The sequence below is a fragment of the Urocitellus parryii genome, chromosome 1 (genome assembly GCF_045843805.1).
Source record: "Urocitellus parryii isolate mUroPar1 chromosome 1, mUroPar1.hap1, whole genome shotgun sequence".
NCBI classification, from domain to species: Eukaryota; Metazoa; Chordata; class Mammalia; order Rodentia; family Sciuridae; genus Urocitellus; species Urocitellus parryii.
In genome coordinates, this window is record NC_135531.1 from 104,424,973 (window position 1) to 104,446,846 (window position 21,874).

Consider the following 21,874-nt stretch of genomic DNA (forward strand, 5'->3'; position numbering starts at 1 on the left):
AGATAGGTTTCTAGAAGTCATCATAAGTTTTAAGTTCTGAAATAAAAATTCTCCAATCCTTAATGGCTCATAATATAAAAGGCTAATATAAAACATTCACTTACAGAGTAACAAACTGAGACATCTATCTGGATTTCTGGGTGTTTCTTTTACTTGAAAACAAGAAAAATAGCTGGATCATATATCACAGACTATAAACGAATAACCAAAAATGTGGAACCATTACAAATAAATAATGAAAAGTCAGAAGGACAATGGGCAAAGATTATGAACAGCAACTCTCATAAATGGAAATAACAATGTTCAATAAATATGTCAAAGGTTCAAGTTCATTAATGCTCATGAAAAGCAAATTACAACTTCCTTCCTTTCTTTATTTTGTGTACTGAGGATTGAACTCAGGGGTACTTGACCACTGAGCCACATCCACAGCCCTATTTTGTATTTTATTTAGAGACAGGGTCTCTCTGAATTGCTTAGTGCCTCACTAAGTTGCTGAGGCTGGCTTTGAACTCAGGATCCTCCAGTCTCAGCCTCCTGAGCCACTGGGATTACAGGCATGAAGCACCACGCCCCGCTAAAACTTCCTTTATTTGGCAAAAATTTTTAAATTTGGTTATATAAAGTGTTGGCTACAAAAAAGGAAAAATGGTTCTCCCATACACTTCCATCATGGTGAGCAGTTTGACAACATCTATAAAAGTTTTAAATTGCTTTTATTTCTTCTGCTTGGCAATTCCATATCTAAGTATCCATTCTGGAGTATCCAAACATGTTTAAAAAAAAAAAAAAGACTCATATACATGGATGAATACAGAGCTGACAGTTGCATTTTATGAACTCATGTTCAAGTCCACTTCACTCACCTACAGATTTGTCTGCCATGCCCACATCTCTAGATGTCCAGCGACAAAATCCACAGGCCAAGTAATAGGCTTTCTTCATGGTAGTTTTGGCTGGGTCATCTGGGAGCTGCGTGGAGATGCTTGTTGCCCTGGTGGATAGTGTGTGCATGCAGCCAGGACAGTCAAAGCAGTTGGCACATCTGCAATGTGACAAATACAACCATTTGTTCATTCAACAAATATTTATCAAACTATGTACCAGACACTGTTCTACATGTTAGGAATTCAACAGAGTACATGTTCAATTTGGAATATCTCCCAAGAAAAAAGATAAAAAATTATTCCTGGGGCCTGTTTTCAATTTTATCATTTTGAAAGAATTATATATTATTTTAAAAAATGTATGCAATTATCACCAAAGCTTTTGAAGAATTAGAACCTGATCCAATCCTGCTCCAGAGAGGAAATCACTGTTAACAGGTAGAATTCATTATTTCAGAATCTTTTTATGCTTAGCAGGTTACAAAGATTTCTAAGGGAAAGACAACTGTCACAGCATAAGCCTTGAAAGGAGAGCCCAATTATATGATGGAAAACAGAGTCAACAGCTCAAAGAGTTGTGAAACTGGATTTAGAAAATAAGGGCTTGATTGCTGTACCAGAGAGCTGAAACAGAAACCAAACAATGCCACTAAACTGCAAGGATCCAGAAACAGTATGCTTTCAGGGTTTTTTCTTCTCAGATGCTATTCTTCCTAGCCTCAGCCAAGATTTTCCTTCTAGGGGTCCTGTGCCTTGCTGCTTTTAACCTTCCCACCACCTGAGATTACCAATACCTCTAGTCTTGTATCACTTCCATTATCTGCAACATTTTGCCATCTGTATATTATCCTTAGGTGAGTATAATAGTATCCACCTCACAGAGATCCTCTGAGTATAAAATGATAAAATTAACATGTGGGAAGCAAACAAAACAGCATCTGGTTATCAGGAGCTCTTTCTTGGGGCAGGAAAAATAAATAACACATCCATAAAGGTATAGAAGTGTGACAGGTAGCAAAAGGACTTTCAAGCCAAACTAAAAACTATCATCCAGTAGCAATGAGCAGGTCTAGCAGCCAGATCTTGGTTTCTAATACTATTCTCCAATAAAAGGAACCAAAGTTCCTTTGAGAAATGGCGAATTATAAGACACACACAGAAAAATACATAATACAAGCATGGAGTATTTTGTAGTACTAGTAATAAAGCACTCAAACTAATGAACAGAACACTTCCCCCTAACTACCAATTATAGGGGTATGTTGAAGGAATACAGAAGTAAACTGAAAGAGCCCCATGGCCAAAGCTGGAACAACATGGGCAAAATAAATAAATAAACCAACAAGCAAAAATATAAATAAAGCAGTACTGGATTACAATCCAAGGTATAAAATAAATATTCATGAGCTCAAAGTGAAATATGATTCACATGATAAATAAATAAATAGAGAAGAGATAAATCTTTCATGCAAAATAAATTTTAAATATTTTATGCAGAAAGCTTTCAGGAAGGGGGAAATTTCCCACTACGTGTGGGCTATGATGTGATTTTTTTATTCGAAGGAGTAAAGAAAAGGAGTGGAAAAAAGACTAGCCTTACAGTTGAGAAACCTGACAACACTAGCTCATGCCAGGTAAGTGAGGTTAACATCCAGAGAGATAAATCATATGGACAGTTAATTCATCCTTGATCCGATGTGATGAGAGATGGTACTTTATCTCTGTGGTCCTCTTCCCTCCCTAAAACATATCCCTCAGTCTGACGAGGAAAACATCACACAAATTTTAATTGAGGTACACTCTATAAAGTTCTTCTCCAGTACTCCTCAAAATTCCTAATGTCATCAGATTTAAAGTTTAAAAAACTGTCACAGTCAAGAGAAGCCCAAGGATATATGACTAATATAATGTGGTTTCCTAACAACAGGGGAGACTGGGTTGGAGGTGACAAAGAATTCTCTGTACTATCTTTACAATAATTCTTAAATCTCCAACTGTTCTAAAATAAAAAGTTTATTTAAAAAAAAAAATCAAAGGGCATTTGATCTGAGGCAGTGATGAAATAAAGAGCAATTTAAAAAAAGAAAGTAATTCCATGTGCTTCCTTACCAGCTATTTAAAAATAGTTGAGGAAAACAGAAAAACTAATTATGTTCTTACCTATTTTTTTTTAGTTTGGCTTCAGCTGATGGCATATTTTCTAAGCAACTGGGACAATAATGGGAGTCCACCTAAGAGCAAATAAGAAATAATTAAAAAAAAAAAAAACAGAGAAGCTCAGTTTAGTTTGTAGAAATGTCAAACTACAAATTTTAAAATATCCCAGCAAAAGGTGAAATATCACTGATTTGGGAAAAAAAAAAAAAACCTTCTGTTTTTCATTTCGAATATTTCCTGTTCCCTTTTATTGTTAGATATGTCAAAAGTTGTCTACATCATAATTTAAAGTTTTCAAATGAATAACTCTATGATAACTTAATGAACAGATTAATTAAACAATACAATTATAAAGCTGTGATCAAATACCCTCTTATCTAGTCCAGCTTTATTTTTAAATTTTTATTTCTTTTGAAGTACTGGGGATAGAACCCAGGGTCCCATTACTAGACTACACTCCCACTGAGCTACATCCCCAGCCATATTCCTTTAAAATTTTTTTGAATTTTGTGACAGGATTTCACTAAGCTGCCCAGGCTGACCTTAAACTTGTGATCCTCCTGCCTCAGCTTTCTGAGTACCTGGGATTGCAGGCATGTGCCACTGCACCTGACTAGTTCAGCTTTATTTGAATACACTTTAACTGCTGAGGGAGACTTAAAAAAAAAGTTTTCTCATCAGTAAAGTAACATATTTTGTAAATGTAAATTAATTGCTTTAACTGGTTTATTTTAAAATGAAAAATTAAATAGGATAATCTTATCATAATTAATGCAAAGCACAGTCCAAACATTAAATTCACTATATTTTTTAAAGATCTGAAAGATCTGAATAAGTCTTTTCTTTAATGCAGGTAGATCCTATTCGACAATTATAGAATTCTACTCACCTCCATCTGGAAAGATAGTAATTTGAATGTAATTACTGTGATAGAAACTCTTTTTTTTTTCACCATCTGCTATAAATAGGCCCAATTTGAAAAAATCAATACAATTGCTATTCAATATAAAGTACAATATTGCTAACTAATATTTCCAGTGTGTTATGGTTTGGATCGAGATATCTCCCAAAGGCTCCTGTGTCAAAGTTTAGAGTTGAAATGATTAGATTATAAGAGCTGCTACCTACTCAGCAGATTAATTCATTTGATGGATTAATAATTTGAATGGCTTAATTGGGTGATGACTGTCATGGCTGGAGGAAGTTAGGTCCCTGGCAGCATGCTTTTGGGGTTTATATTTTATCTCTGGCTCCCTGGTTGGCTCTCTCTGTTTCCTGGTTGTCATAAATTGAGCAGCTTTTCTCTGCAGCACCCTTCCACCATGATGTTGTCTCACCTTGGGCCCAGAGAAATGGAGTTAGTCAACCATGAACTAAGACTTTTGAAGCAATGAGCCATAAAAAACTTTTGCTCTTAAGTTGTTAAGTTGTTCTTGTCAGGTATTTTGGTCACAGCAATGAAAAGCTAATACACACTGACATCATAAAAGGCAAAATGCAATTAATTCCTTATTGCCCCTTTTCCAAATTGTCCCTTCACATGCAGCTCTAGGCCCAGGTTTTCCATTAGTGCTTACTGGACTTCCTGACTCTTAGTAGCCTCATCCTTCCTAAACTAAAGACTTCCACAACACAGGTACACACCACATTGTAAAAGATGCTGTTATAGTCTGAAATGTCTTAGCTGAAGAGATCCTTAGAGATCATGGAGACTAAACTCTGTAATATCCGCCACAGGAAATTTGATCCAGTAAGTTCTGGGGTTGAGATGGAATAGGGAAACATCTAAGAGAGAAAGGACCTGACAAGGAGATACATGAACAGTGCTAATGGAGAATACATTATATATATATGACATTGATGTTTCTTGTGTTTTCCAATTGCTTCCCTTGATTCATCTTAATATTACCTCCAGTAAAATAACTGTGAATGTGTAAAATAGTTTATGGTACAAGACACATTTCAGGTGCGTTCTGACAGTCCAGAGATCTTTAGTAAAATTCTGTGTGTCAGGTTGTTTAGGTCCAAATCCTGATTCTTTCTTTCACCACCAAATTATTATCTGTGTGACATAAGGCAAACACTCGTTTCTTTGCCTGCAAAATGTTTTTTTTTTTTTTTAAAGCAAAATGTTTTTTTCCCCCATTGGTTTGAAGAGATTACATAATACATATGCCATATAGCAATTACCCAACAAATATAACTATTATTATTATCAGCTTTTTCTTCACTAAACTGAGTTATCAACAGCAGGGTTTGTCTTATTCCTCATTTAATTCCTAAAGCTCACTGAATGATTAAATTGTTTCAAGTGCTTTGAAAGTTTTGGGATTTTGTTATTTGGTGACTTTCTTTTTTTTACTGGCCAGGTCTCCTATTTCTGAGCAATTCTCTTACACTGACCACTTGTGCTTGGGAAGGATAGCACCAGTACCATCAAGGGAAGCGCCATGAATATAACTCTTTGAGCTTCTTTCTCACTTTATTCTAGGTGTCTTTCACTCAACTCACCCACTCAATTTAATCTCTTCCCTGCGGTAGGCCTTAACCTGAGCCAGGAAACAACCGGTTGAAGAGCAACCAGTTTCCTGGCTAAAACACGGGCGGACCTTCAAAGCTGGGAGGACCATGAATGAGAATGTCTGCCTCTCCCTTCCATCAATCCTGTAACTACAGGTATTTCGTCCAAGTGGCCTGAACTAAGCATCCCAGATCTTTCTCCCAAGCCCACTCAGTTACCAAGGCCCACAGGAGACAGCCAGAGTCTAAGTCAAATTTGCCCAACCAGAGGCCGCTCTAGAAAAAGAAGATCCGCTCAGCCCCACCCGGGGCCGCACTTCCTTTCTAAGTGACAGGTTATAAGCAAATAAAATCGCAGGCCAAGCTGAATGACGGGAGACAGAGCCAATCAATAAGCTAGTAAAATGACTGCCCGCCTCCACCAGGCGGAACTTCCCCACCAGTAGCAGTGACTAGAATGAACACCCCCCCACCCCAACACACACACACACACACACTCTCTATGGAGCGACTGTTACCTCGTGAGACACACATTCCAGCGACCGCAGCTCGCTACAATAGCGGCAGAAGTAGAGCTGCGAAAGCGGAGCCCGAACCTTCTTTTCTCCTTGGACTAGATAGAGAACCCGCTCCGACTGCAGCAAGGACGCCATCTTGGAGAGGGAGGAGCCAACGGCCCTCCCGCCGCCTCACGTGATCACAGAGCGGGCTGCATCCTCGCCGCCTACTTTACGTCTCTCTACGTGGAATTTGACGCAGTTGGGGTTTGCTCTGGTTGAATATCTAAGTGCTGGCCCGCAGCTGGCGTCCCAGATTTCGTCCCCACCCACGTCCGGCTCGGCGAAGTTTCAGTGAGCTTCGGCTGCCCGGAGCTAGCTCAGACCTATGATTATGCCCAGACCTGCAGCTCAAACCCAAACAGGCTCAGCGCCCTCCCTTTTCTTCATTTTCTTCCAGAGAAGAAGGACCTTCCTCACCTTGAAGGCAGAAATGCCGGAGACAAATCAAAGGTCTCAAAGAGACAGATTCCTTGGGAACTGGAAAATTAAGACCAGCACTTTCTTCAGTCAGTCTTGTCAATTATTCCTAGGAAACTTTTGCATATAGTATTTTGTTTGAAACTTATTATGCACCCTCACGCGGAGTAGGTACATTTATTTCCGTGTTTAGATTTAAGTCTGTATTGTGAGCATTCAATAAGTATAATGAATGAAAAAACTAAATCCACGAACAGTGTTGTTGGCAGACGTCATTTCTGAAGTGTAAACCAAAGCTTGAAGGATCACCTAAGATGCTTAGCAGAGACTAGATCCCATATTGCCTGCCGCCATGCCTGTAATTTTCTTATTGTACTAGTGTCGTGTTGTATTATTACCCATCTGACATTAGTGTTGGTAATAGAGGAGAAAGGGAACTGAAAACAAATCTTTATTGAAAACTTATTAGTGCAAGTTACTGTGTCAAACTTAATATACATTCTTTCATTGAATTCTCACAAAAACTCAGGAGAAGGAGGCTTAGGGAAGCGCAGTGACTTGTCTTAAGATTTCATAGAGAGAGGTAGAACCCCGTTCTGTTTGACTTCGGAGTTTATGTGCGTTACTTTCCTGTAAAATATCTACAGCTTATTTTAACTTATTTTCTAATATGATATTAATAATGCCTTACAGTTTATATAATGCCTTTCAATTTATACAGTGCTTTCATATATATTATCTCACAAATTATGTCTTACTTTATCAATTTAAGCCTAAAAGTTATTAAATTCCATTTACTCGTTTACCAAGCTATCGCCTAGTACTGATTTCATAAGTAGATTTTGCTCTTATGAGAAAATATATTATTAGCCTACTGATTTGCAGTTTTTTCTTTGGGTTAAAGAACTCTTCGGCATTATGGTTTATCAGTTAGCCTCTGCTGAGTTTGGATGCTTTTTCCTGAACTAATCTCCCCTGGTAAAATGAAGTCCTAGAATCTGCAGGTGCAGAGAGACCACAGACTTGAGCTGGCTCCGTGTGAAAAACACACTTTCTTGAGGACTGGCTTTGAACAATTAAATGAACAATGTATGTGGTGTCTGGGATATGCCAGGTATTTGGGAGGGAACCAGGGATAAATGAGATACTTTCTCCATTCATAGGGCTTAGAGTCAAGGTCCTGGGGCAGTGTTTCTCAAGTGTGGTTCCAGATCACCAACATAGGAATCACCTAAAGGGTTTATAACTGAAGGTTACAAATATAGATTTATATATGTAGATTCCCAAGACCCAGATAGGAATTTCTGGGATGGGACCCAAGAATTTAAATTTATAAGAAACTGCCTACTAAAGTGGAAAAGTACTTTTTTTGATAATCACTCCTTAAATTTGCTGTCTTTGACTTTGAGACTGGGCATGGAGAGCCCTACCTTTGCTGCCTTCTGGTTATTCGTAGCATTCACTAGCAGAATATCAGGAATTTTGTGGCCATCGTGTTATTGAATGTGGAAAGTCTCTATGTTGGTCAATTTTCCATCACTGGGACAAAATACTTGAGAAAAGCAACTTAGAGGAGGAAAGATTTATTTTAATTCACAGTTTCAGAAGTTTCAGTCTGTGTTCAACTGGCTGTATTGCTTCGGGCCTAAAGTGAGGCAGAACATCTTGGTAAAAGGATGAAGCCGAGGAAAGCTGTTCATCTCATGATAACATGAAAGCAGAGGGCAGGCACGCCAGCGAAAATGCGTGAGAGTGCTAGTACTCATGCATGGGATTGGAGACATGATATAGTCCCCAAGGGCACACCCGAAGGACTCATTTCCAGTTACTAGCTTCCACCTCCTATAGTTTACACTACTTCCCAAAGCCCATTTAGTTATGAATCCCTCAATGGATTAATACTTTGATAAAGTCAGAGGCCTCATAATTTAATATACTTTCCCCAAACCCCACCTGGGAACACTGCTGCACTGGGGATTGAGCCTTCAACAGTTGAGCCTTTGAGAGACATTCCAGATCCAAGCCATAGTAGTCTCCCATGGCAGAAAACTAAAACACCTTGCCTGGCTTTTGCCAGGCTCTTCTTCCCACCTCCAAGGGGCCTGGAATCTATTTTCCATAATTCAAATTCTACAGAGCCCTAGCTTTGGCCTCTGAAGGTTTGGGAGATCTGTGTTCCAGTGACCTAGGCTGAGGCCTTCCCTTATCTTTTTAACTTTTTGACATATATATAATTAATACATGAAAACAGTTTTGAGATACCTCTGAGAATCCACTTGGCAAACCTGGAAGTGTGAAAGAGTTAACATTCTTTGGAGTAAAAGTTGACCACCATAGGGTGGAATCCTGTGATTTATTGTCCCCCCATTTCTGCCTTTATACATTCTCTATGGTTCTGTTAGGGGACAGATGGATGAGTATGTGGAAACACGAGGTTAAGAGAATAATTCTATAAAATGGGCCCACTGTACTGACTCCACATGTTTTCTTTGCCAAAAAACAATTTACTTGCAGCAGTGCCTGGACAGGATATGTCACATTCCTCAGCCAACTACCTGTTATCTGCAAGGAAATGCAGGCAGGAAATAACATTGATAAGTAAAAATCAACAAACTCAACATACAAATCAGTTGTGTTTCTATATACTAATAACAAACTGCCTGAAAAAAGAAATTAAGAAAATATTATTTATAGTAACTTCAAATACTTCATAATAAACTTAAGGTGGTAAAAAATTTATACACTATGAAACTATAAAACATTGGTGAAAAAAATTGAAGAATACACAAGTATATGGAAAGATATCAGTATTGATGGATTAAAAGAATTGTTAAAATTGTTAACATACTACCCAAAGTGTTTGTTACTTGATGCTGTCTGTGTCCTAATAATATGGTAAATTTATTTATTTGGAAATATTACTTTCATTGCATAATGTAGAAAAACTCCATAAATAATAAATTTCTATGAGAATAAAAAAAAAAAATAAGGGAACCCAAGTTACTTTGAAGGGAGAGACTTTTGTGATCCTTTTTACAGACTAGATCCTGGAAGATAGGGATAATTCCTCCTAACCATAGAATTGTAAAAACGATTAAGAATCCAATTAGAACTAGTCAGCATGAGCCAAGGTGGCATAGCGTTGTCATGGCAATGGGGATTTGAAAGTCTATCACCCTGCTGTCAGTCAAAAGTCAAGAGGTGGACCTGGGCAGGACTCTCTGGGGTCCCCAGTAGAGCTGAGAAGACCAACTCTCTCCCTAGGGAGTGTCCCCTTGCCCTATCCCTCCCATAAACTAATTCCTGTTACTCTGAGCAACATGTCTGAAATCTTTCTGACTTGGTCACACGAGTTGGGGCCTGAAGGGGGTCTTTGCATTGCCTCAGTTTCTCGGAAGGCCCCAGCTCTGTAACAGTTTCTTACACAGTTTTGGAATTATCAAGCCCTATTTACACAAAATAGTGAGCAGCTTGATAATGCCGGATGTGTTCCTTCTTACTCCTCCCAGCCCTGAGCTCACTACAGGTCACTGGGATCACTTTGCAGCCCTGGATTCCGGGTCTGCAAACTCTCATTTTCAACTCTGCCTTCTAGGGTGAGTTCAGATCAAAGGGTAACAATATTGAATAAATATTGACACCGGTTGTGGAAATCTGGGCCAATTTACACTCACCATAAATGTATGAAACTTCCATTTTTCTATTGTTTTGCCAAAATGGACTATCAAATCGTTTTGGTACTTCCTAGCTATGAAATCTTGAAAAACCATTACACCTCTGTTTTATAACACATAGGATGGGAAGATAATTCCTGTCTCAATGAAAATAGAAAATATTCATGTTTGCAAAAACACTTTGTAAGCTATGAAGCACCAGAGACGCATAACAAAAGGTCCCTATATGTTCAACATATGAAAAATCTGGAGTGTTTTTCATTTCTCTCAAGAGTCCTTCAGAGAAAATTCACAATAACAACTGAAAAAACTGGGAGCTAGGCTTTGGTCAAATACGCTCCCACAGAAAAGGCTCATGGGCTTCTACAGTTTCAGAGAAACTGACCGATGTTGGCCATCTGCCAGGGCTGCCTTCCCTGCCTTTGGTCTCTTATTGAAAACGACATTTGTCACAGGTTTTCTTGCATCGAATCTCGCAGACGCATCTAAAAGTCACAGTAAGTGAACAGAAGGGCACAAACAAAAGAAGCCACCATCTCAACACCCATCTGGCACCTGCAGGAGCTCCACCCAGGAAATGTGGTGCTAGCAAAATCCTGTTTCCCAAATGTAAGCATGGCAAAGGGCTGCAGCATGCCTTCATTCTGGGAAACATTTTATGGGCATGGGACTTTAAGTTTTGGGGTTCTTGTTTGTTTTTAATGGAGGTGATTATTCCCTACTGGCCCCTTGCCCCCATGTCCCTGCCCCACCTATTGTAGTTATTTCATTCTCTCACTTGTCCACCCCAGCACAAAGCCCAGGAACTTCCTGGGTGATTCCCCTTTGATTCAGCCTGCTCAATAGCTCACTCCCCTTGTCATTCTCATGGCCTCTGCCTTAATTCAGAGTTGTACTGATTTCCTTCTGGACTTACTGCAACATCCTGCCTGCTGCCTCACTTGTTCTCTACATTGAGTTAGGGTGGTCTTTCTCAAACCCATCTTTTGATTTTGATCCTGTTTTGCTATTGCTTGGATTTCTTCAGTGACTCTTCATCACACAGGATAAACCCCCAAACTCTTGGCATAAAAGATAAGGCCTCTAGGATCTTCCTACCTTTATAGCCTCATCTGAAGATGGGTGCTGCATACATGGCCTATGTAACTCTTGTTGACCAACTAATGAAAACATGCACTATCTTTTTATGTCTTTAGGACCCTACATAAGCAATTACCTCAACCAGGAATAACCTTCTTATCTGCTTGCCAGCTCATGGGTATTTTTCTTTTGTGAAATCTTGTCCAGCCCTGCCAATGAGGGAGTTGACCATTGCTTGCCTTTCTCCTGTAATACTGTCCCATTAGAGTAACGTGCAAACTGCATTTGCCTTCATTTTCCAAAAGGTATCAGTCTAATTTCTAGAACATGAGCTCTGTGAGGGCCTGGCAAAGGGCCTGCTTCCAAAGTAGGCACACAATAAATTTTGTTTAATTTTTTTTTTTTTTTTACATTGGAGCATTTGGGTAATAACATGTTTTCATTGCTAAATTTGCTATGATTATCTGATAGGTATACACACATATAACCACCTCATGAGGAAGGCACTATATTTATAAACCCAATTTTGCAGGTAAGAAAACAGGCTCAGAGAGGTTATTTTCTCAAGGTCACACCTAGAAGTGGTAGAGATAGGATTTGAACCCACATCATCTAATCACTCTGTACCCTACTCTAATAGATTCTGCTAGAGCCCATGGATTGGCAACATTTTCTATAAAGGACCACATAGAAGTAGGTTGAGATTTGTAGGCCAAGGCAAAATCAAGGACATTATGTTTCTATATAAACAGAGAGACAACTTTGCCCCATCCCTTTGGCTTGCTGATTGCCTGGTTGTGGGTACACTTTGAACCCAGTTGGAGAGAAACCAGCTGAGGGAGAAGGACCAACGGGAGGAGGTGGGGGAAAGTGGGACAAGAAGAGAAAGAAGGAGAGAGGTCAGTTTAACTCTCTTCCCTGGTAACACCCAGCTTCCAGTACCCTTCTTTTCCTCCCGGAAGCCAGGCTGCTCAGCTTGGGCATGCTCAGTGACCAGCAGTCATCATCAGTGGAATTCCCAGTGCATAAGTGGCAGCCAGCAGTAGTCCTGGGCAGCAGGGGGGCACAGCCCAGGAAGAGGAGCAGAGGGAGAAGGAGGGACCCAGGAGGACAAGTGGCTTGGTTTCTGAGGCGCACAGTGCCAGCTTCAGTGGTGCTTGCAGGCTGTACAAAAACAAACACTGACCAGATTTGCCCAGGGTATTGGAGTTTACTGATGCTCACTCTAGTCTTCAGGTATAGCAGGCCGTGTATGATCAAGTGTCAGTACATAGTAGTAAGATTCTAGTTCAATCCCTGTATTTTTCAGATGAAAAAAATGAAGCCCAGAGAATTAAAGGGAGAAGCCCACATATTTTCTCACTCTTGATACAGCTTCCTGTTTTCTGGTTACACACATGTGGCTTTCTGCTTCACACAACATGCCTGCAACAGAGTAAGAAACTAGTTGCTCTTCTGACAACGCTTAAAAAGAAAAGAAAGCCAATGCAGAGGAAAGCAAATGCAAATAGATAGCCCATTTATTTTGCCTTGGAAATCTGTTGGACGATCTCATTTCCACTTTGGGGACATGAGTGTCCCATCTCTTCCCCATGGCTTCACCAGGAGTTTCCTAAATGTACTCAAAGCCTCACCAAATCTCATCCCTGTCATTGTCCTCTCTGTGCTTAGTTAATGTCAATTCTGTGGGACCCTGGTTCACTTCTCTTTGCTCTGCTGAGGCAGCAGGGATGTGGGTTGTGCATTTGCTTTCAATGGAAGGATGTGCCTCGTGTACTCAGGTTAACCACTGAGTAGTCACCCTGACTGCTTAAGGCAGATGCCTGGTCCCTGAAATGATGGCTCACATGAGACAGAGTGTGGCCACACGCTCTGTTCCACCCACCCTTGTGTGCTCAGTTGACTCAAGGGGCTCTAACTCTGTGAAATGAGTGTACAATCGTGAAATAATAGAGTCAGAAATGACCTTAGCAATTAACTAGTCCAATCCCCTTATTTTAAGATAGAAAAGAGTTAGAGTAAACCTGGGGTTGGAACTCAGGTCCTGGTTCCAAATTTCTTTTGCTAGACTTGGCTGGCCCTCTACTTCTACACAGCTCACTACCCAATCTTGAGGCTTGCTACTAGGGGGCCAATAGTGTACTTTCTACTGCTTGCTGAATTGAATACAGTTAAAGATTGAATTCCTGCTTAACTCAGTACCTGGCATAGAGCAGGTAGTCAGTAAATGTTTGTAGAATGAATGAATATTGTCTTCAACTATCTGAAACTAGTAGCAGATGGAAGTTAGCAACTAAAAGTTCTTTATCAACCAGGTGTGATGGTGCACACTTGAAGTTCTAGCTACTATGGGGCTGAGGTAGGAGGATCGTGAGCCGGAGGATGTCTGGGCAAGTCAGTAAGACCGTATCTCAAAAACTAATTTTTTAAATAGTTGTAGATGGACACAATATCTTTATTTTTATTTAATTTTATGTCGTGCTGGGGATTGAACCCAGGGCCTCATGCATGTGAGGCAAGCAACCACTGAGCTACAACCCCAGCCTCCTTTTTGTTTTTGATCTTTAAGCAGTTTCTTATCCTAGAAGGTAGATAAGAAGTGGAGAGAAGGAGGAATCTTGCAATTTTAAATAGAGTGGCAGGGTAGGACTAATGAGAAAGTCAGATTTGAGCAAAGATTGAAAGAGGTGGGGAGAGAGCTGAGTGGATATCTTGGGGAAGAGTCCCAGATAGAGGATGATGAAAGTCTCTAAGGTTCTAATCAGGGAAACAGCAGGGGAAGCTTATTGAAGTCTTGAAGAGCATTTAAAAGGACATTGGGCTTTGCTTTGTGGAGAATGGGGAGCAAATGCATGATGTCAAGCAGAGCAGTGATATGATGTAACCTACATTTTACAAGGGTCACTCTGGACACTGTTTTGGGAATGTTTTGTGAATAGAGAGACAGAAAATGATGGGAGCAGAGATCAGCTAGGAGATTGCTATAGTGATCAGGCAAAAGGCCATAGGGTCTTGAAGGAGGGGCTCTGGCTATATTTTGAAGGTAGACCCTATGGGATTTCCCAAGTTAGCTCTGAGGCATCATGGATGTAGACTGCCCAGTGAAGGTGCAGCTTGAAGCCATGGAACAGGGAGGCTCTGGTAGGTCCTGGGGATGATTCATTTTACAATTTGAATGAATTCAATCACTTCTAATACTATCTGTTTCTTCTCCCTGAGGTCAAAATAAAAAGACCCAGGAAAGAATCAGACACTTTTATGTTTAAGAGAAGGGAATAAAACTAACTTGTTCCATCTCTCATTTGCTTTGTCCCAACTCACAGAACACGATGATTACCACACAGGAAAGGATATTTCACAAGAGACCCAGAGAAAGAGCCAGTCGGTTGCTAAACACATTAATCAGATCTTCAGTGCTTCAACCCAGGCTGAGGAGACGCTGCTGTTCAAGAGCCCAGCCCATCTGGAATGGGGCCAGGGCTCTTCCCAACAAGCTTCACCCCTTGCCTGAGGATAAAATGAGTTGATGAAAGTAAAATAGGTAGAGTGTAGAGCACCATTAACCCTTTCATTTACAAGTAGAAAACAGGTTTGGAGAGAGGAAGTGATCAGTGCTCCAGCTCTTTTAGACTTTGAGCTGTCTCATCTGAGAATCTCTCTAGCCTCACAGGAAAGATCGTTGGGAGGATAACCACCATAGCGGTTTACCTTTGTTGTACTATGTACTTCTCTTCATCCATGCCCTGGCTGCCATTTTTGTTATTGTGCCTTGTGCCCTCCCCATATATTTTCAAAACCAACTGTCCTCTCTCAGGCCAAACCCAGAAGTCATCAAACCTGCTGTATTAGTCATGGTATCAACAGGAAACAGGTGGTGGGATAACATTGGTAATTTGAGAAAAATTTAACATAGGGACAATTTGCAAAATTGTGCTTGTGGATTGCACATTCTGATTGTGCATTACCCAGGGCAGGAATGAGTGCATTTCATAGAGCACAAAGTAGAGGCATAGAGGGATAGGACTTAGAAGAACAAGCGGGCATTTAGAACCAGAACTCCCACTTGATGGCAAGTAATTATAGACAAATGAACTTATCCTCTTTGGGTGTCTGTTTTTCCAGATATAAAATGAAGTTAAATAACATTTTCAACATGGAATTGTTTAAGGACTAAGTGGTACAATGCATGTAAAATCTTGCTATATAGTAAGTGCTAAAGATTTTTTTTTTAAGTAAATAATCTTTTCTAAAAAAAACACTAAAAACAGATACTTTTCTTACATATTTTTCTTGAGAACACAGTTTACTTCCAAAATTAGACTGGCTGAACTGAGATATATGCCAGTAATAGTTCTCTCTTAGCTACATTACTGTGTAATTGAACACATTGGAATTAGGCCACAAGAATTGATTCAAGTAATTACAACCACACTAATGAGACCATGTGACCATCTCTCAACTTCAAAGCTATAAAATGGATTTTTTCCATTTCCTTTTCTTTTTTTCTGTCTGCTCAACATCTTGTTTAATCTCATATTCCATGTATTTGGACAATTCTATCATTTTACATTCCTTGCTAATCATAAAATTCAGTGAAGTCTTTCAGCTATAATAAAAAAGTTTTAATTAAAGTAGAAGTTCCCGCATGTAGTTTTCAGGCTAAAAGCTTATTTCTTTTGAGAGTTAGCCAGCTAGTGAAGCTTCTCCAAAGAGTCTGAGGGCATTTTGCCCAAGGATCTGTAGACCAAAAAAAAAAAAAAAAAAAAAAAACTTTGGAATTTTTCCAGGAAGAAAGAAGAAGAGAGGGAAACCAGTAATTTCAGGAGGCCTCATGCCCAGTGTCTGACGTTTTAGGAAGAACTGAGATACTCAAGGGCCTGTGAGGGGGTTACAGCTGTCTGAACCAGGACATATCCATCAGTGGGCCAAGATGGATCACCCTGTACAGATTGCTTTTACTTCAAAACTATAGAAATCTTAAGAGCCTTGACCTTAAGCTTTAAAAGAATTTTTAAAAATATATACACAGTTTCTAGTTGGTGATGTACCTTTATTATTTATTTATTTATATGTGGTGCTGGCTCGAACCCAGTGCCTCACACATGCTAGGCAGGTACCGCTTTAAAAGAATTTTGAAAGTGCAAGTGACTTCTTTTCATTTCTGGAGCCTAAATACTAGGAAGACTCACTCAAGGTAACATGGCAAAACAGGGACAAAGTCAGGATAAAAAGTCATGACAGTTTGGTGCCATTACATTGTTCCAGTATCCTCCATTCTCTCACTATCCCGAGGACATCTTCTTGCAACATTGCCTGCATAGCACACCCCCAGCAGGGGGGAGCTCAGGACGTCCCAGGGAAGCACATTCTGTCCATTTCAGGTAACTATCTTACTAAACTCTTTATTAAAATGAATTGAGATCTGCTTCTCCTCTACTGACACTCTTTGGTTCTAGGTCAGTTGTCTTTGTCTTAGGACATTCTTCAGGTTTGCTCAGAGTCCCCATAGTGGACCTTCCCCTACATCTCTAGACCAAACATCCTGTTTTCTTATAATTCTGTCTTTTTGTTCCATTTTAGAAGAACATTGTATTCTAGACAGATCATCACCTAGTTGATATTTTCTTCAGATTGTAGTGTCTAGAAGAGGACACAGGGTGATGGTAAATTTTATGTGTCAACTTGGCTAGGCCACAGCTCCCAGATATTTAGTCAAATACAACTAGATGTTGCTATGAAGGTTTCTTTTTAAATTTGTTCTTTTTAGATATACATGACAGTAGAATGTATTCTGACATATTGTATATACAAAGAGTATAGCTTCCCACTTTTCTGTGGTTGTACATGATGTGAATGGTTGTGTATAATGAGAATAGACCTCATCCAACCAGTTGAAGGCCTTAAGAAAAAGATTGACCTTCCCCAAGGCAATGGGAATTCTGTCAATGGTCTGCCTTTGGACTCCAGCTGCAACATCATCTTTTTCTGGGTTTTTAGTCTGTTGGCCCACCCTGCAGATTTTGGACTTACCAGTCTTCATAGTCCTATGAGCCAATTCCTTGATATCTCTCTTACTCTCCATACCAAACACATCAATGAACTCTGATTTATCTAAGTTTTCAAGCACACAACTCTGCTCTAGGCACAACCTCAGAACTGGAAAGAGAAGTCTTGATTGACCTTTCTTCTTCCTCTCATTCATTCATTCATTCATTCAAGGAATGAAACATTTATTTATTTTTTTCCCCACAATTTTTTATTTGTGCATTATAGTCGTACATACTGATGGGATTTGTTGGTACATATTCCTACATGCACACAATACATAATATCAAGATAATCTTGCTAATATCGCTCCCTAGGAATGGCGCACTTAGTTTGCCCCCCAGATACAGGTAATAAAAAGGAAAATATCACAATCAGGGTTTTGAACATAAAGAAGACCTTGATAAAATCAGACCCAACTCAAAATTGTTGTGCAGAACAGCATAAAATTTAGGCTCAACAGTCAGATAGCCCTGGATTCATATTTTGGCTCTTTTGCCAGCTAGTGGCCATGGCAATTAACTCAATCTTCCTAAGCCTCTCAGTTTCCCCATCTGTAAAAAGAGGTGTTTGGACTATATCTTTAATTTTCCCTTTAATTTTGGATATGCAGTGTTTCAATTTATTGAAAATCTAGGAAGGGAAGAATTGCAGCTGTATGAGGGATCTACTTCAGGGCCCAAGAAGTAAACTCATATTGATATGTCATTCATATGTACAGTGAATACAGTGAGTGCTGTTTTCCAGTCACATGCTCTTTCACATTCATGATTTTACTTCATCCCATTTCAGCCCCACTAACACCCCCTGAAGTAGGCAGTAGCATTCCCAGTTTGTAGAAACTGAGGCTCATAGACATTAAATACTTTGTTCAAGGCCACACAACTAGTAAGTGTCAGAAACAGTATGCAAACTCAATTTTCAAAATTCTGAAGTACATAATCTTGCATTTCCTTGTTTTGTTTGGAAATTCTTGGTATTTGGGAAGAATGGCATGTGTTCAAGAAATCCAGGATCTGTTTCAGCTCTGTGTTTTCTTCAAATGGTTTGTCAAAGTATAATTTTCTAAATTTAAATAACATGATTTGTATACCTATACATAGAGAGCATGTGCATGGTTTGGATATGAGGTGTCTCCCCAAAGCTCATGATAGACAAAGCAGAAACTTTCACAGATGAAATAATTAGATTGTGAGAGCTATAATCTAATCAATGGATTAATCCATTTGATGGAATAAAAATTAATAATTTGAATGAACTAATTGACTAGTTGGGTGGGAAATACAGCCAGGTGGGTATGGCTGGATGTAACGGGGGGCATGCCTTTGGGGTTTATATTTTTCCCTGGTGAGCAGAGCTCTTTTTCTCTGTTTCCTGGCTGATTTATGCTAGTATCAGGCTGTTTTGATTACTCTGTAGTTTGTAGTAAGTTTTGAAATTGAAAGTGTGAATATTCCAACTTTCTCTCTCTCTCTCTTTTTTTTTTTTTTTTAGGATTGTTTTAACTCCTTGGGTTCCTTTGCATTTTTTTTTTTTGAGAGAGAGAGAAAGAGAGAGAGAGAGAGAGAGAGAGAGAGAGAGAGAGAGAGAGAGAGAATTTTTAATATTTATTTTTCAGTTTTCGGTGGACACAACATCTTTATTCTATTTTTATGTGGTGCTGATGATCGAACCCAGCGCCCCGCACATGCCAGGCTTTCGCATTACCACTTGAGCCACATCCCCAGCCCCCTTTGCATTTTTATATAAATTTAGTTTATAAGCTTGTCCATTTTTGCAAATAAGAGTTGGGCTTTGAGAGAAATTGCATTGAATCTTCCATCTATTGACATGATCATGTCATTTTTTTCCTTTATTTTCTTGATGTGGTATATTACATTGATTTTTGGATATTCAACCAACCTTCCATTCTAGGGATAAGACCAAGTTGATCATATAATTCCACTTGGTCAAAAGCCTTCTATTTTGTTGAGGAGTTTTGTGAATATATTCATGAGAAATATTGATCTACAATGTCTTTGTCTTGTTTTGGTATCATGGCAATACTGATTTCATAAAATAAGCTGAGAAACACACTTCTTTTGTTCTTTGGAAGAATTGGTATTAATTCTTAAATGTTTAGTAGATTCATCAGTGAAGCCATCTGGTCTTGGGCTTTTTTGTTTGTTTGTTTGTTGTTTTTGGATTACCAATTCTCTCTTAATTTGTTAGGAGTTTATTCTGATTTCCTATTACTTCTTCATTAAGTTTTAGTAGTTTGTTATCATTCTAGGAATTTTTCCATTTCATCTAAATGATCTCATTTGTTGGCAAAAAGTTGTTCATACCGTTTCCTTATAATTCTTGTTACTTCTGAATGGTCTATGGTAATGTCCTTTCTTCCATTTCCAACTTCCATTTCATAGATTACTTTTAGGTAAAAAATTAAAATTAAAAAAAAATTAAAAGCTAAAAATTAAGCAATTTCACCGAGGAGGTCAAAGAAATCACTTTTGGTTTTGTTGATTTTTTTCCCCATTCTTTATTTTTGTTAATTTCCATTCTAACTATTATTTATTTCCTTCTGCTTGCTTTTGGTTTAGTTTGTTCTTCTTTTTCTCATTCTCTAAGGTGGTAGGTTAGGTTGTCAATGTGCCATCTGTCTTCTTTCTTTCTTTTTTTTTTGTGGTGCTGGGGATTGAACCCAGGGCTTTGTCATGTGAGGCAAGCACTCTACCAACTGAGCTGTATCCCCAGCCCCTGTCTTCTCTCTTAATGTAGACACTTATAGTAATGGATTTTCCTCTATGCACTGCTTTCGCTGTATTCCCTAGGTTTTTTGTGTAGTATCTTTTGTTGTTATTGTGGTTTTGGGGATTGAACCTAGGCAAGCACTTTATCTCTGAGTCATATTCCCAGTCCTTTAAAAAAAACAATCTTTATTTTGAGTCAGGATATTATTAAGTTGCTTAGGCTGGACTTGAGTTTGGGATCCTCCTGCCTCAGGCTTCCTAGTAGCTGGGATTATAGGTGTGAACCACCATGCCCAGCTTGTTTTGTCTTCATTTTATTTTATTTTAAAATACTCTCTATTTTTCTTTGTAACTTCTTCATTGATGTACTGATTATTTAGTATTATGTTTTTAAATTTCCATGTATTTGTTAATGACCCAAACTTTTTTCTGTTATAAATTTCTAATTTCAATACATCATGATTAGAGGATATACTCTGTAAGATTTAAGCCTATTTAGATTTACTGGGACTTGTCTTATGGTCTGGCATGTTTATCTTGGATAATGTTCTGTGTATACATGCAAAAGATGTATATTCTGTTGTTTAGAGTGTTATACAGATGTCTTTTAGGTCTATCTTGTTCATGGTATTGTTCAATTCTTCTGTTTCTTTTGATCCTCTGCCTTGTTGTTCAATCTGATATTGAAAGTGAGGTATTAGAGTCTGTGACAATTATTACTAAATTGTCTTATTTCTTCTCTCAATTCTATCAACCTTTGTGTTATGTCATTTTCTTTGGTTGTTAGGTGCATATGTTTATAATTGTGATAATTTTCTGATGGGTTGACTTCTTAACATTACAAAATGTGCCTCTTTATCTCTAATAACATGTTTGTTTTATAGTCTATTTTTTTGCTCTTGTTGTAAATGTAACCACTTCGGCTTTCTTGTGGTTGCTGTTTGCATCATGTTTTATTCCATTCTTTTACTTTCAATCTATTATACCTTTGAATATGAAGTGTGCCTCTCTACTAGATACTGTATAACTTTGATTCTGCATTTTAAAAATCCAAACTGAGAATCACTACCTTTTGATTGAATTGCTTAGTCATTTGCATTTAACATTATTATTGATAATAGTTGTATTTTTATCTCTCATTTCACATTTTTAAAGTTTTCTGTATTTTTTGTTCTTCTATTCCTCTTTTACTACCTTCTTTAACATTAAATGAATATTTTTTAATGTAATGATAGATACTTTTATCAAAGCTCCTCTTTGCTCATATATTCCAATACCCCCAAATCAAAGCCAAGAAATTAATCTCCACTAGGTTTTATATGCAGTACTTAAAAGTGAGCGATTTCCTTTTTTCTCAAGGTCTATCTACTCTATTTGCTAACATTACTGGCCTGCCAGCAAGTAAATTTCCTTACTGACTTATCAGCATAATGTTGGAACACTTAAGCCAAATAATAGACACCAGACCGGTTTCCTCAGAGGGCTATAGTCTTGCTTCCACACAGGAAGTACAATTCTTGTTCCTCAGTGGTTATGTAATTATAACAGATTAAATGACATTTATTCCAGTATAAAACTCTTTGGAGGTTATGATTGTGTAATAGATTTATCCAATATATCCTGGTAAAGAGGAGAGCAGAGTCTGTGAATCTTTTCAAATAGTTATAATAGCCAGAGACTCTGTGAAAATATTTACTCCTCTTTTCGAAGGGTCAGTGGGAACAAGAGACCATTAAAAAATATTTCTTTTCAGTTTGCATAAGCATAGTTTGCTAAGTTGAGGATTATCCATAGACCACGAA

The 21,874-nt window shown here is 38.6% G+C and overlaps 1 protein-coding gene across 1 annotated transcript in view; it reads right to left on the reverse strand.

The window, feature by feature from the left end:
* The window catches only part of Dctn4 (dynactin subunit 4), a 32,769-nt gene extending 26,511 nt beyond the window's left edge, over positions 1–6,258 (reverse strand). The window contains exons 1-3 of the mRNA XM_026414654.2: positions 6,083–6,258; positions 3,048–3,118; positions 867–1,045 (exon numbers count right to left, since the gene is read on the reverse strand). Coding sequence (XP_026270439.1) covers positions 867–1,045; positions 3,048–3,118; positions 6,083–6,217 — 385 coding nt within the window. The 5' untranslated portion in view covers positions 6,218–6,258. The remainder of the gene's footprint in view (positions 1–866; positions 1,046–3,047; positions 3,119–6,082) is intronic.
* Positions 6,259–21,874: the final 15,616 nt, after the last annotated feature.